The sequence below is a fragment of the Belonocnema kinseyi genome, chromosome 4, assembly GCF_010883055.1.
Source record: "Belonocnema kinseyi isolate 2016_QV_RU_SX_M_011 chromosome 4, B_treatae_v1, whole genome shotgun sequence".
NCBI lineage: Eukaryota > Metazoa > Arthropoda > Insecta > Hymenoptera > Cynipidae > Belonocnema > Belonocnema kinseyi.
In genome coordinates, this window is record NC_046660.1 from 8,502,336 (window position 1) to 8,518,550 (window position 16,215).

General features: G+C 28.5%; 1 protein-coding gene across 5 annotated transcripts in view; it reads right to left on the reverse strand.

Annotated features, from left to right (window-relative positions):
* LOC117171085 overlaps positions 1 to 16,215 on the reverse strand; it is a 277,166-nt gene that overhangs the window by 99,901 nt on the left and 161,050 nt on the right. For all 5 annotated transcript variants that reach the window (XM_033358135.1, XM_033358134.1, XM_033358133.1 and 2 more), the window contains one exon: positions 4,378 to 4,450. In XM_033358135.1, coding sequence (XP_033214026.1) covers positions 4,378 to 4,450 — 73 coding nt within the window. The remainder of the gene's footprint in view (positions 1 to 4,377; positions 4,451 to 16,215) is intronic.

Consider the following 16,215-nt stretch of genomic DNA (forward strand, 5'->3'; position numbering starts at 1 on the left):
ATCTGGAAATATTAAAATCCCAATCTCCTGAATTTATTTCAAAGCAGTTAGCTGTCAGCAGATAGATATATAAATAGAATCGACGAAGTGCTCCGACCAGCAATCGTTCATCTTCGAGTTTTCAAATTCAGAAGAGGAGAAATGGGTTGCGCGCGCAACTCAGTCATTTACAGCGTCTCCTACTATATTCACACGGACATAGGCCTGTCATAGGATTGGACCGCATCTCGTTTCAGATCTGGGATCACTGACGCTATATCACTGGTTGAACCCATGATCCAACAAAGCATGGTCCTGCCAGGCGCAAGTGAAAAAAAGTCAACCAATCAGATTTGACACCCTAGGGCACCCGACCTTTCTGACATCTTGGATCGAGTGCGGCAGTTGGCTTCCCCTTCCATTCGCGCCAATGCAGTGAGTATGGTGGGGGGCGTCGGTTTCTCTCCAAGTCACTCCAACTCGAACTTATTTAAGCATCGAATTGGCGGAACCATGGTTTGTTGGATCATGGGTTGAAACTATCATCTGGTACTCGGTAAAGTGGGGATGGTCGGATCACTCCAAGTCGAACGCATTTAAGCCTCGAATTGGCGGGATCATGGTTTGTTATATCATACATCTGGTGCAAATGGTACATTCAGTAACGCTCTCTTAGTTGAGTCACTTACTGGTTCATCCAGTCAAAATCGGAAAACCACTGGTTAACCATTTTTAATTACAAAAAGATTCAACCAGTGACAATTTCACTGGCTCAGCTCAAGAGAGTAGGATTGCAATTACGGATGTGGTGTGTTGCGGCACATCTGGTTTACGATCGACACGGTAAAAGAATTTAATGACTTCCTCTTCGACCCTGACCGCTCCTTATCAGTTATCAGCGAATACCTGACTTCCGCTGATACAGTTTCTTTGTTGCTTGGGTGTCATCCAGGCAGAGTGATAGTGATGGGGTTTCTCACGACTCTTTAGAGATAAAACTGAACCTGGCAGACCACAGACACCGTTGGATTGCAAATGTACATAGGAACAACCCACATCGCTTACTATACATGTTTAGTTGGTTCTGGAAGTTGAAAGATATGCTAATCGAAAACTTCCTGTGGCAAACTGGAAGCCTCAGACGACTCACATGGCACAAGTCATTCCACACACCACTAAAATAGTGGACAACGCCTATTCTCTTTACTATGAAAAGTACGAGGGAAGAATTTTATTTTACTGGAAAACGTTTTTTTCTCAAAGTTTTGTATCAGGTCGCTACTCTGATCGAAAAAGTAAATTTAAATCCGTTTTGATAAATTAAAAATAGAGCTGTACAGCTGCTTATAGGAATTTATCATACAAATTTAGACACGCTTGGAAAATTGTATTTTTCGAAATAGAAAAAAAAATTGAATGTACATCAAACCGGTTTGATTTCATCAAGCTATTACAATTTTTTAAATCCAAAAAACACGTTTTTCGGTTTTAAAAAATTAACACAAAAGTAATGTCGAATTTCGAAACTTCGACTTGACTTTTGGATCAATTTTTTAACAAAACAAAAAATTAAGTATTTTGATTTTAAAACAGTAATAATCCAAGAAAATTAAGCGGGTTTGATGTACAGTTAATTTTTTTCTCCTTCGAAAAATTCATACCAAAAAATTAGTTTTCTACCTAAAGAAGATTTTGTTTAATAGATGAATTTTTAACCAAATCGTTAAATTTCGAAATGAAAAGGATACATTTTCAACAAAAAATGGAGCAGTTAAATTTAAAGTTGAAAACAATCATTTTCAAAAAAAAAAAAATAAATAAATCCACCAGCTGAAAACAACGAAAAAGGGAATTAAAAAAAAGATTAATTATCCACCAAAATACACGAATTTTTCAAAGAAATACAAGAATTTTCTACCATATCATTTAATTTTCAACATATAAAAAGATTTTTTAAACCAAAAATGGTTGAATTAAAAAAAAAAGGTTTAAATAATTAACCAAGCACTTACATTTTCTACCAAAGCAGTTGAATTTTTATCCAAAATGATGAATATTTAACAAGAGTTCAGTTTTCAACCCAAAAATATAAATTTTTAACAAACAAGCTAATTTAAACGCAAATAGTTGAAGTTTCAGTTAAAATGATAAATATTCAACGAGAAAGAAATTATTGACAACTAAAAATTATCAATTTTAACCAAATTTTAAATTTTTATTTAGAAAAACAAGTTTTCAAATAAATCAAAAATAATTATTAAGCAGTTGAATTAAACAAAAAAGACGAATTAGAAAAAAGTTGAATCCTCAATCAAATGGATAAATTTTCTACAAAACATTTAAATTTGCAATTTAAAAAAGAAAACAATTTTCAATATAAAAAAAATTAATTATCCATTAGTTCAATTTAACGATAAGAGTTTTATTTTTAACAAGACAGTTAAATTCCCAAACAAATAAAGAAAATTAAAAAACAAGATTAATTTCCTACCAAATAGTTGAAATATCAAGCCAATCAGGCAAAATTTTTACAAAGCAATTGAATTTTGAACACGGAAACTTCAGTTTTTGAAATTAAATTGTTTTTCGGCAAAAAAACTTAAATATATCAACTAACAACGAGGATAGAAAGTAGTTTAATTTTAAATCGAAAAAGAAGAATTTTGAATCGAAAACGAAGAATTTTGCCTAAAAAAATATGACTAATAAAATAGTTTAATATTTAACAAAATAATTAAATTTTTAACCAAATAGCATCCATTGTAATTTACAAGAATGCATTTTCTACCAAATAACGAATTTTCAACAAAATAGTGAAATTAGTAACTAAAAACTAAAAGTTTTTAACCAAAAATTAAATCTTTACGTTTTTGGTAAAATTTTCAAACAAAAAAGATAAATTGTTACAAAAATACATTAACCAAATTTTCAACTAAAAATTATAATTTTTAACAAAAAATGATATCGTTTAATTTTCAGTTAAAAAAAAAACAAATTTTCAATCAAGTAAATTAATTTTTTTAACAAATAATTAAACTTTCAATTTATAGAGGAAAAAAATTGTCTACAGAATAGTTGCATCTTCATATCTTCTCTTGAACAATAAAATTAATTATTTACAAAGTAGAAAAACATGTAATAGTTTATATTTCAATATAAAAATATTTTTATTATAAATTAATAACAGTTCAATTCAACCAAAAAAGCAAATAGATGAATTTTGTGAAAAAAAAGGTCAACCTTTAACTAAAAATATTAATTTCCAAACAGAAATGGAATAGTCATCAAATAAATGATCAATTCATTTTTTACCGAAACAGAGTAACTTTTAAAAAAAAATGGTAGAAAGTTAATTATCTGGGTTAGAAATTATGGTTAATGGTCAAACTACTTTGTTGAAAATTCATTTTTTATTTTGTTGAAAATTTAAATATTTGGTTGAAAATGCAATTTTTTTTGTTTTAAAGTAAATACTTTTAATAAAAAAATGTGTTCTTAAATTTTTTGTTAGAAATTGATCTTATTTAATTGAAAAATCAGCTATTTGGTTGGTGGCATTAAAAAAAAAAAATTTTAACTGAAAAATTAACTATTTTATTTCTATTGTATTTTGTTTAAAAATCGTCTTTTTCACTTCATTGTACTGTTTTAGATTTAAACATAAAATCCTTATTGATTAAAATATCAACAATTACATTTTTTCATATGTGTTAATTAATAAAAATTACAATAGATTATTTGAGTTCTGTTTGGCGGGACTGACGTTATAACTAGACTCTCATGTGATGAAAAATTAAATTGTTTAAATAAAAATTTAATTGCACAATTGTGGGTCCCGTAATCCGAATTGATAAAAAATTTAAATCAAACTTTTCACACCGAATTTTAAAAAAAATAGTATGTAAGACGCGCGCGCGTATTTGTTTCACAAATTGCACGATGCGACCCTCGCTTCACTCACATAAACTCCACATTCGTCTCGAATCACCTGTTTCCACACTTATCAAACAATATATTATTTTTTTGCCGAAGATTTATAATTTAAGTCAAAAATTCATCTCTTTATTGAAAATTTTTTTTAATTCATTTTTTAAATTTTATAATTAAAAAAGGGTAGTCCACTTTACAATAGATAATGAACCTCCAGTATATAATCATTATTTAAAATATTCAAATAAATTATTTCAGGTTTATTTTTGACTTTAATTGATGGACTCTTTTGATTTCGTTAGTGTCCCTAACACTTTCCCTCAATTACCCAAAGTTTGGTGGGACTGACGTTATAACCAGGCTCTCCATCCTACGAAAATTCTCAGTCATACAAAATTTGTTTAAAAATTACTAAATTTTGTTGAAGATTCATCTTATAAATAAATCATCATTATCACTAGAATTTACCTTTTCTGGTTGTAATCCTCTGGGCTTGACGACAAGCAGCTCCTCCTCTGCATTTGGAGCCATATCCGACTCGCTGTAACAAAAAGAATTTTAAAAAAACTTAATTAGTATTTTTCACACTCTTTCTAATTTCAATTCATAATTTCTTTTTCATTTTTTTATTTTTTCTTTAAAAACTGAATCTTCACCTAAGATAACGGGATAAGGCTGATTAATTAAAATGCTTTTCACTTCTTGTCCATTAAAGAGATTCGTAAAAGGTCCATAAAGCAGTCACGTCCTCTTGGACACAAAGGGATTCGAATGGCAGCCTTTCGCATCTCGTATCGTATAACGAAGTCCAGGGAATCCCCTTCGTGGAATTTTCAAACGGTACATTCTTCACTACGTTCCACCGTATTCAAACAGAAACGAGACGTCTTTCTACAAGTTATACATTTACACAATGCCGCATTGTTGGCATTGAACTTTAACGAATTGCCTCCATTTTATCAGAAATTGAAATCAGACAGGAGAATCAGATTTTTTTCTGAGAAGGTAACCCCCCCTCCCGATGTAAAATGATGCCTCAGAACTCTCAAAATCCAAATTACTCAAAAATTTATTAAAATTAGTAATTTGATTAATTTTTACTAAATTAAATGTTGAGTACCAATGAATTGGTAAGAAACATAATTTAATAATTTTTAAACAATATTTTTTGCTGAATTTTTAGCGATCCCGAGTCGAAATATAAGTCCTCTTTTTATTCTCTTAAATTCTCTAGCATCAGAGACTTTACAGCCCCAACCTTCTACAAAAATAATTTTTAAAAATTATATAATTTAAAATTTTAAACAATTTAATTACATTACTTAATAATTAAATTAATTATTAAATACATAATTCGCTCAAACGGTTACTTAAGCATATAATTGCTCGCTTTAAAAAATCGCACTCGCCGAGGATTCGAACCCTACCTAAACTGCCTAAACTAGTGTATTTTACTGCACACTCTAACAACTTAGCTATCGAAGTACTTGAATTTTGGTTACAAAAACTCCGCTAAATTGTTTGACGCTCCTCGATAAAAGAACAACATGATGATTAAGAAATTTTTCTTAAGGTTAACATTGTTGAAATTACAAAAAAATGTAATCAACAAATGCAGTAGTCAGTAATTTTTCGAAAGAAAATTTATTTTTTCTATGTATTTTTTTTAAATGAGGAACTTTACGATAATTTTACAAAAATTCATAATTTGTTCATTAATTTTATAATTTTTTACAAAACATATTTAATAAAGAAATTCATTATTCGGGCAATAATCGGCAGTAATTTTTTTTTGAATTCCAGTTTATAAGTTTAATTAATTTTTAAACCAAATCTAATGAAAAAATGCATCAATCACGCATTTTTTGACATAAAAATTCGATTTTAACTTTTTAAATTAGAAACTTCATGATAATTTCAGCAAAATAAATAATTTTTTGTTCAATTTTATCTTTTTTTTTAACAATTGATACATTCTATGATCTTTTAAACAAATTTAACAAAAATATGCATTATTTGGGTATTTAACAAAGAAAAAGTTGTGGAAAATGTTGGAAAAGTCGAATTAACAATAATAATTTCACGAAGAAATTTTTTCATCCTTATATTGTTTTTATTCAAATATCTCGCATTATAACTTTAGAAAAATGTAAATTTATGAAAAATCGTAGAAAACATTCTTTGAACAAATAATTTGTTTATAATAAATTTTCTTGTTTCTTATATAATATTGGAGTATCGAGAAAATAGTTTAATTTTCTACCAAATTGTTAAACAATTGTTAAATCCTCAGTCAAACTAGCATTCTTTGGAGCGGAAAATTAAATTTCTTAACCAAAGAGCATGGATTTTCATTTAAGAAGATTAATTTTCTACCAAAGGAGACGAATTTTGAACAAATTAGATAAAATTTGAACAAGAACCGAGCAATCTTCTATAAAAATATTTAGAAGAAGTAATTTTTATAAGAAAAGATTAACTTAAAAAATTATTATTAAGCCGTAAGATTAAAAAAGATTAATTTTTAAACAAATAGTTAAATTTTCATCCAAAGAGATGATTTTTGTAGCAGGTAAATAAAATAATAAAAAATATTCATTTTTGACCAAAAATGGATAAGCACTAAGTATAAATTCAAATTTAAACTAGTATAGTATCCTGATGATTAATCGAAATTTAATGAGGTTACATATAATTGAAGGGATTTTAGTAAAAGCATGCAAGTAACTTAAACAAAATATTTCAGAAAAGCAAAAGAAACTGTTTAATCGAATTTTAAATTTTTAAATCAAATCAATGAAATTTTAAAGAATTTTGCAGCCGATAAAATGTTTTTCGGAAAAAGTAGCACTAGCCTGGTTTTGTGAAAAAAGACGTTGGTTATCGGATTGATTACTGTTGGCGCTCTTTTTTAAAATTATTATTTTTTGTTTTGTTTCATTTACATTTAACATCATTTGTAATATCTTTATGCACTTTGCAATTACTATTAGTTGTAAATAATTATAAACAAAAACAAAATTAATTCTTTCAAATAAGTGCGCCAACGGTAACCAATCCAGTTGTTGATGCGACGCATGCGCAATACGATAATATTCCAAATAGGGAGTACTGCCATGGGGCTGTCACTCGCTCCTCTCGCGATTTTTCGTTTTTAAATAAGTGGATTCTGACTTTAATTTATTGCAATTTAAATGATTTTGGTGACTGATATAATTTTTGGTGTCTGTTTAGTGCCTTTCGAATGGGTGCGTTTTAATGTAACATTGAAGATTATGTGAATAGAGTAAAAGGAACTAAGTGTCCAGGTTGACTAAAATGTATTTTCAGAAAAATTAAACATCTTGCAAAAATTTAAAAACATGCTGCAGAATCACCATTCTAAACCTAATTCAAAAAATGAAATATTGGTTTTGTTTGACTTCCCCTTCCCCCTTTTTTTTCCTTTGTTGTGTATTTGTCACCAATGAGCTGAAAATAAAGTATTATAAAAATCTAATTTTGAATTTATCTATGCTGCTGAACTTATATTTTTTGGATCTAGTCTTCTTAATTTTCTTAACTTTTGTTAAAAACTCAATTATATTATTTAAAATTCAACTATCTTGTTAAAGTCATATTTTTTATTCAAAATTGAAACTGTTTTTTTTTACAAATTTGTCTTTCTGGATTGAAGTCTGATCTTTCAAAGTAAAAAAGTCATCTTTCTTGGTGGGAAATTTATCTTTCTTGGTTAAAAATCAACTTTTTTGGCGAAAATCCAACTATCTTCGAAAAAAAATCGCTTTTTTGGCTTGAAAATAAAAATTGGTAAAAGTTTAACTATTTTGTTCACTTCTTTTTTTTTGGGGGGGGGGGGTCAAATTGTTTTCTTTCAACAGAAAATATTTTTCGATTGAAAATTTAACTGTTTTCTCGAAAATGAAATATTTTAATTTCAGGAACTTAATGCATATTATTATATTGAATTGAACCTGGTATCATAATTAATTTCATTTAAAATAATTGCTTGAATAATAATAATAAATCTTCATTGAGTTCGAAAAAAAGGATATGTACATGACGATCAGATATATCTCGGAAGCTCAAAGTTTATTTTTAAAATAATTTATTATTATATATTTTAAAATAATAATTTAATAATAGTATTAAAAATGTCATAATCTCGATAAATAAGAGACGGTTTTAAAATAACCGTAAAATAATTTTTAAATAATAATTTAAAAATAGTGTTAAAAATGTCATAATCTCGATAAATAAGAGACGGTTTTAAAGTAACCGTTAAAATAAATTTTTACGGTTACGCTATTAGAGATTCGTTTGATTTTAAAATTATAAAAAATTAAAAAAGTAATAAAAAACAATGTTTGGCCTAAGAAACGAATTTATGCCATAAAGAAGTAACCAAATAAAGTTGCGGATTACACCGTATATTACACCGTGTCGTATTCTTCACATCAATTTGTACTGCATAAATTCGTTTCGAAAGTTCCATTAGCACTTGAGGTACATTAAACTCTTGCCAAGAATTACAATTACAATTTCCTGAAGACAATACAATTTTCCCATGTATAATCCAACACTGAATAAAAATAATGAATATCAGCAATTGAATCAACAGCCACCAAGCCGTGCGAAAAGTGTAAATCTCGTGTCGATACTGTTACAAATTATTTTTCTGTTTCGCGAATTCTGCTCTGATTTATTGTAAATAGTACAATCTTGTACAAAAATCAGAATGGGGATGTTACATGAAATGAGATACAAAGATATTTTGATTCATTAGTAGCTTATTATTATATTTTAAGAAGAAAGAATTTTTTATTAAAAAAAAAAAAACATTTTTTTTTTGTTAATAAAGTTTGAATATTTCTCCCACTCGCGGCATTTTTCGGCAAACATGCAGATTAGCTATTGGGATCTGAAATACAGCGACACGCCATCTGGTAGTTAAATTTGGCACTGAAATAACGGGGTCGTTTCTAAAAGGATGTGTGCTATTCCGGTGACATTCAGAGTAGAATATAAATATATTTTTTGGATGCTACGATTTAAATCATCAAATTAAAAAAAAATGTCCGATAATTCAGAAATAGACGACCTAGGTACGAAATTCAGTCAGAGGAAAAGAAAAAGTAAAAGATTTTTCTCTGGTTTTGGATGTTCAAGCAAGGCTAGCAAAAGCCGAGATGTTAGATTCCATCAATTTCTCTTGCCTGAAAAAGGTTTTGTTAAAGTGATTCTAGAGCAAAATATATTTTCTAGTATTTCCAATTTATAAATAATTTAGATATACCAGTTGAGTCATCTTGATTGTCTATGATTTCATTTTATAACCTCAAAAATTTGATAGGAACTAATTACAAGTTCTCCAAAATATATGAAGCAAAATCGTTTTTAATGAGCATGCTCAATTATTATCTGAAAATGTATCTTTTTTAGATTTCAGTGAAAGAAAAATGTACTTAAAACTGGTACCACAAACTGGGTGATTGTAAAGAAAAAGCAATTAGCCTTATGCTCGTTTGATCATCCGGCTGTTATACATAAAATAATATATGTCCAGCGTCTAACACCTTTTCTCCTTCTATAAAATTTCTACACGAAGGAGTGAATAACATAAATTTACAAATTTTAGCACTGCTGAGCAACAACTTTTACAAAGTAAGCACAAAAAACGATTAAAATTCACTAACACAATGTATCAGTTGCAAAGTGACCCCGTTATCGCCGACCATCTTTGTTTAAACCCCCCTTCTGACGTCATGATTTCATATCCCAATATCTTTGTGACGTCTATTTTCGCGGGAAAATTCAAACTCCCAAAATATTTGCAAATTAAAATAAAATAAAAATGCTTTCTAAACCTGCATTTTTATCTTCTTATTCTGCCTACCAGTGGAGAAATTGTCCAATTTGATTCCGATTCCTGATGTGGCCCCGATCGGGCTAGATCGGTGTGGTCCTTTCTTAAATAGTGAATATTCAACTAAGTTTTGATTCAGTGACTAATATAAAGTCAAATTAGTTGAATTTAACTAGCAGGTAATGTTACTTGACCACAAAGTGGCATTATTTCCATTAAATTTTGGTGACATTCTCCTTTTATTTCGACAGATTCAATATTTTTAATTTTTAACTAGATAATTGTTTTATTTTTCTAAATAACGATATTCAAAAGCAAATAGTATCAATTCCTGATGTGTTAAGAATACTTCTTAATTTTAATTTTACACGGCATTAAAGAAATGCTTTGTAACCAATTACAACTCCTAATATCCACTTAATTTCTAATTTCATTAAGTCGTTTCCAAGCATTTTTTTTTACTGTCGGATATGCAATTGTAAAGAAAATCCTTCTTATATGAAAAAATATGAAAAACGAGAAAAAAAATAAAAAAAGTTTTATTTAATTCAAACAAAATGTTAAAAAATCCATGTTTAGGGACGAATTAAATCAGTTAATAAATATACAATTAGAAAGTTATTAAGGTTTTATTGTAGGAATTTTTTAAGCTAAGTTTACACGTATTTACTTTTGAATTTACCGCGCTAACGTCGAACATATTCGATTAGTCTTCCGTTTGATTATAAGCAGTGATGCCAATGTTGGCACCATGTACTACAGCGCTTGCGTTAGGGCTGCGCGCTGGTTGGCCGCACTTGGCAGGCGATTTAAAATTACTTTAAAAAATAATTCTTGTAATTTGAATAAATATCCAGTGGGCACAAAATATTGCGTCCTCTGTACGACATCTTTACGACATCCTATGTCCATGTCGTTAAGGTGTCTTTACGATATCGTTAATAAGTCATATGATCTGACGATGTCTTTACGATATCGCAACGACAACGAAACGACACCGAAACGACATGGGCATAGGATGTCGTAAAGATGTCGTAACGATGTCGTAAAAACGTCGCTAAATTTTGTGCCCACTGGGTAATTATTGAAATATGTACAAGAATGTATGCGAATTATGTGACTTTTCATTTCAGACAAGGAGAAAAAAATCTAACAGATACATTTTATAAATAACAGTTTATTTTCTATGAACTACAAATACTGACTTATATTTAACAAAAAATTATTTACTAGGTACATTTTTTTAAATACCATATAATATTTCAGTAGCTTAATATATAGAAGTAAATTGTAGAATATAATAATAATGAACTTTGAGCGTCGTTTGTCGAAGTTTCAATAGAAAAGAACAATATTCTGAGATAAATTTTTTTGAGATAAATTCAAATATTAGAGTTACTCAAAATTTATTCAAAAATATTGCAATGGATTTGAAGACATTTCAAGGGTTGTACAATTTTTTAAATATTTCAAGGAATTGGAACAAATTTACAGGATATAATTAATTTCAATCGATTTTCAAGGTTTTAAATGATTTTTAACAAATTGAAGGGATTTAAAGAAAAATCGATTAAATTTAAGGAATTTCAGGAAATCTTACAGGATTTCTAAAATTTTAAGTGATTTTAAGGAATTTTAACGACTTACAATAGATTTTATAAGATTTTATGACAGTTTTATTGGTTTTAAAGAATGCCTGCTTAAAAAGATTTAAAAAATTTCAAGATTTTAGAGATTTTTAAGCGATTTAAATGAGTTTTAGAAAATTCAAATAATTTTAAAAGATTTTAATTAATTTTAGTTACAAAAAATTTTAAGTGATTTTAAAGAAATAGAAGGGATTTCGAACAAAATTCAGAAGAGTTTAAGGATTGTTAATAAATCTTACAGGATTTATAAAAATTCAAGTCATTTTGAGGAATTACTAGAGACGCGGTAGGATCTTAAAATTTCTTTTTAAAGGATTTAAAAAAATAATTCAGAAAGGTTTAAGGATTTACAAGAAATTCTTAAGGATTTTACGACATTTTCAGTGATTCTAAACAATGTCAAGCGAGTTATTAAAAAGTCATTTAAAAAGATTTTCACAAATTTTAAAAGGTTTATAGGATTTTAAGAGATTTAAATTAATTTTAGTCAATTTTTAATTATTTTTAATGATTTTAAAGAAGTTAAAGAGATTTCAAAAACATTCAGAGGACTTTAAGGATTTTCAGGAAATGTTACAGGATTTTTAAGAATTCAAGTGATTTATAAGAATTAATAGGGACATGATGCCATTTTCAAGTTCCTTTTTAAAGGATGTAAAAATAATTCAAAAAGGTTAAAGAATTCACAAGAGGTTTTATAAGATTTTAAGACAGGTTTAGTGATTTTAAAGAACAGATTTTAGGCAATTTAATAAAATCTAAAAGATTTTAAGAGACGTCCGCGAAACCTGTTTGGTCCAAATTTTGAAAAGAAACATGGCGGCTAAAGTGGTCTCATTGGTGCTCATTTGTATATCGTTGTGACGTCACATCTGTTTGCATGTGACCAAATAAACGTAAACTAGAAATATTTTTCTAAGTATTAGAAAACCTAAATTTTTTTCTTCTTCATAACGTTATTCACTGCTTAGACTTTCTAAAAATATGCTTATCTCATTTTGTGCAACATCCCAATTTGAGAAAAGAAGAAATGTCTTCGCGGAAAGAATAAGGTGTCGATGGCCGATTCGATGAGAGGATTCCCGTTGGAATTGGAAATGAGCAGGTGGAAATAGGCATTTTGAAACGTCATTCTGACCGGTACGTGTGAACGCACATTTATATGTGTATAGTCGAGCGCATGGGGACAGAGAGGAGATTGACCCGCGTACGTGCAGTTAGTCACGCACACAAACGCACTTATCTAGTATCTCTGCATCTAGTATGTACTTGCACTTACTATGTACCTACAGAAGTTTTACGATTACGCCGCACCGGCTACGCACAAACACGCAATTCTGCAGATGCGCTAGTGAATGGGTAATGTGATGCATAATGGGTAATGTGCAATCTAAAGATGCGGTATGACCTCCGGTGCATGAAAAACGCCATTTTTTCAATCTAGCAGCTCCTAGTGGAAAACTAAAGTCTGAATGTTGTAGATAAATATTGAGTATTCTAATATTACTTCACACTCGATCACAGACTGTTTTTAAATAATCTTTGAATTAATATTTTTGATAGGATTCATTTCTAGCTAGTTTGTTGGTTTATGGAAAATTTAATTGGTTAAGAACCTAGGCACGAACACGATATGTCAAAATAATTCAACCATGGAGAATAGACATAAGGAGACCAAACTAGTGGAACTGAAAATGAACACTTTTCTGTTGCTAGAAGTGCTCACAGGCATAAGTGCAAAATCACACTCACGTATAGTTTAAAACTTCCCGAGCGTGGCGCGCCAATCGCACTTAAAAAAATATGGCCCCCGATGGCGAGTCAAATATAAGTAAATAATGATTGAACAATTAATAGTTTGTGAATAAAGGCAAGGATGTTAAAATTAAAAATCGCTGTATAAAAGCGAAAGTTTCCAATAAGTGTGTTTTTAAAGGTATATCCTACAAGACTTTCAGAGTGGTGTAAGTTGTATGCTTATTGTTTTTGTTACGAGCGCGTCGAATATCTCTCACACGCATAGTGTTGGTAAAAGTAATTTCATATTTCATAAGCATACTACCTACCTCTTCCATGGCAAATAATTTTTTATTCCACAAACATTTCGTAAAATCTTGTCTGATTATTAATTATTTAATTGTTCAAGCGACCTGTCCAAACAAAACAATGGAGACGGCCGTATTTTTTTAAGTGCGGTTGGCACGCCACGCTCGTAAAGTTTTGAACTATACGTGTGATTTTACACATGTTTGTGTGCGTACTTCTGGCAACAGAAAAGTGACCGTTTTTGGTGAAGTCCATGCATTACAGATTGGTCTCCTTATATCTATTCTCCATGAATTCAACGATTAATTCAAAACAGGCCTCCGTGAAAAGGTACCCCAAGTATTTTGAATTAGGGTACCTTTTCACGGAGTCCTGTTTTGAATTAATCGTGGAATTAATATTTTTCATTGAATTCATTTCTAGCTACTTTTTTGGTTTATGGCAAATTTTATTGGTTGAGAAATACGAGCCTAGATACGAACTCGATATGTCAAAATAATTCAGCGATTAATTAAAAACAGGTCTCCGTGAAAAGGTACCCTTAGGATGTAAAAAATTTTGTTTTCTATCTTAATTAATTATAATTACATTATTTAAATTTCGCGGGAAAATGTATCGCTTCAAATGGGAGAGTTTACCGCTCGTTAGGAGGCGCTATCGAACTTAGTTAAATGCCCACGAAATTCGAACTTAAATTAAGCAAGGTAAAGTTCTGCAAAGAAAATTATAAAACAGGAGTGAAAAAAAATGAAAGGTGAATTGTAGCTTAATGAAAAGTTGAACTGAAAAGTTGAAAATTATTATTGAAATGGGAAATGAAGCTGTCGATCAAAATTTACCTTCCTACCAAATCTTTCGTTTCTTTTTTAATAATACTTTCCAACTTTGCAGTTCATCTTTTCGTTAAGGTACAATCCACGGTTCATAGTTTGTGTCACTTATTTTTTATAATTTTCTTTAAAAAACTTTATTCCTCTCACTTTCAGTTATAATTATGCGGCCATTTATGTAAGATCTTTGGCGATTCATAACGGGTGGTAAACTCTTCCACTGGAAAGGGCTCTTAATTTAAATGGTAAAACGAAGTCAAAATAGTTGCTAGAATATCACAGTTTCTTAGTTTTTCTAGTTATAAAACCAACTATACATCTAGAAGATTAATAATCTTAATGCAACCAAAATTTTCTTTTTAAATATATTTGAAACACTTTTAGTCGTGTTTTCAAATCAAAAAGATATTTTGAACCAAAGAAATTAATTTTTTAACTAAAATAATGAATCTTCAACCAAAAATATAAATTTTTAAGAAAATAGCTTCTAGAATTTTCAACCCAAAAGATTAAATTTTTCTAAAAAAATGACTAATTTCCAACAAAGTACATGAATTTTCATCTAACGAAGATCAATGTTTAGCCAAAATTAGAATAGTTAAAATTTTGAACAATTAAAAAAAATCAAGAATTTTCAATAAAGTTTCTTTTTTCATAAAAAAATGATTTTTTCTAAAAATAGAAGAACTAAATTTTTACTGACAAAATAAATTTTCAACCAGAAAAATTAATTCTTAACAAAATAATTTTATTTTAAACCCAAATGATGAATTTTCTACCCAAAAAGATAGTTCCAATAAAAAATATAAATTTTCAATTAAAAAAGATAAATTTACAAACAAAAAGTATACAAGTTCAATTTGCACTTAGAAATGTGAATTTAAAACAACAAAAAACCAGTTTTCAGCCAAAGTAATAAATTTTCAACTAAAAATATAAATCTTTAAGAAAAAATGGAATAGATACAACTTTAGTTTAAGAAAATAATTTTCAACTGAGAAGAAACATGTTTTCAGTGAAAGAAATTAATTTTTAATCACAATAATGAATTTTCTACTAAATCTATGAATTTTTGACCAAATAGTGGAATTTGCCACCCCAAAGATGAATTTTCTACAAAACAAACGAATTTTTAAATATATATTTTTTTCAACCAAAAAAAATGAATTCTTAAACAAAATAGAATAGTTTAATTTTCTACAAAACAGAATATTTTTTAATAAAAAAGATTAGATTTCAATCAAAAAAGGTAAATTTACCACAAAAAATTGGAACAGTTAAAATAAGTTTTTTAACTCAGGTAATAAATTTTCAAGTAAAAAAATTTTAATTTTTAAACATACATGAATTTTCATCTAAAAAGATAAATTTGCGACAAAAAATAATTTACTTCAACTTTCGGTTAGTAAAATTAATTTTTAATAAAATAGTTAAATTTTCAACCACAAAAATTAATTCTTAACCAAAAAGATTAAGTTTTAACTAATGAGAGTACTCTTCTACAAAAAGGACGGATTTTGAACAATTGAGAGATATCAAGGGATGTAAAAAATTTTAATATTTTAAGGAATTTAAGAAAAATTAAAGGATTTTAATTAAGTTTAGTGTCCTTTTTCTTTTGTGATATTTTTTTTTTAATCTATGAAAATGTATTACCTTGACGGTATAAACAGTATAAATGTAATCTATAAGTTATGTAAATCAGCAAGGCGCGGGCTATGAGTAACAAAAATTCAAATAACATAAAATATTTGATCAAACTGTCTAATCCCTGATTTGTGACCTTCTTCTTGAAGGCTCATCAAGAAAATGAATTATAATATTTATGATCTTGGATTCTAAGCCGTACAATTTGAATGTTAGTTTTTAAAATCCTAATGTCATATGTAAATTTTATGATTTAATATAAAGTTTG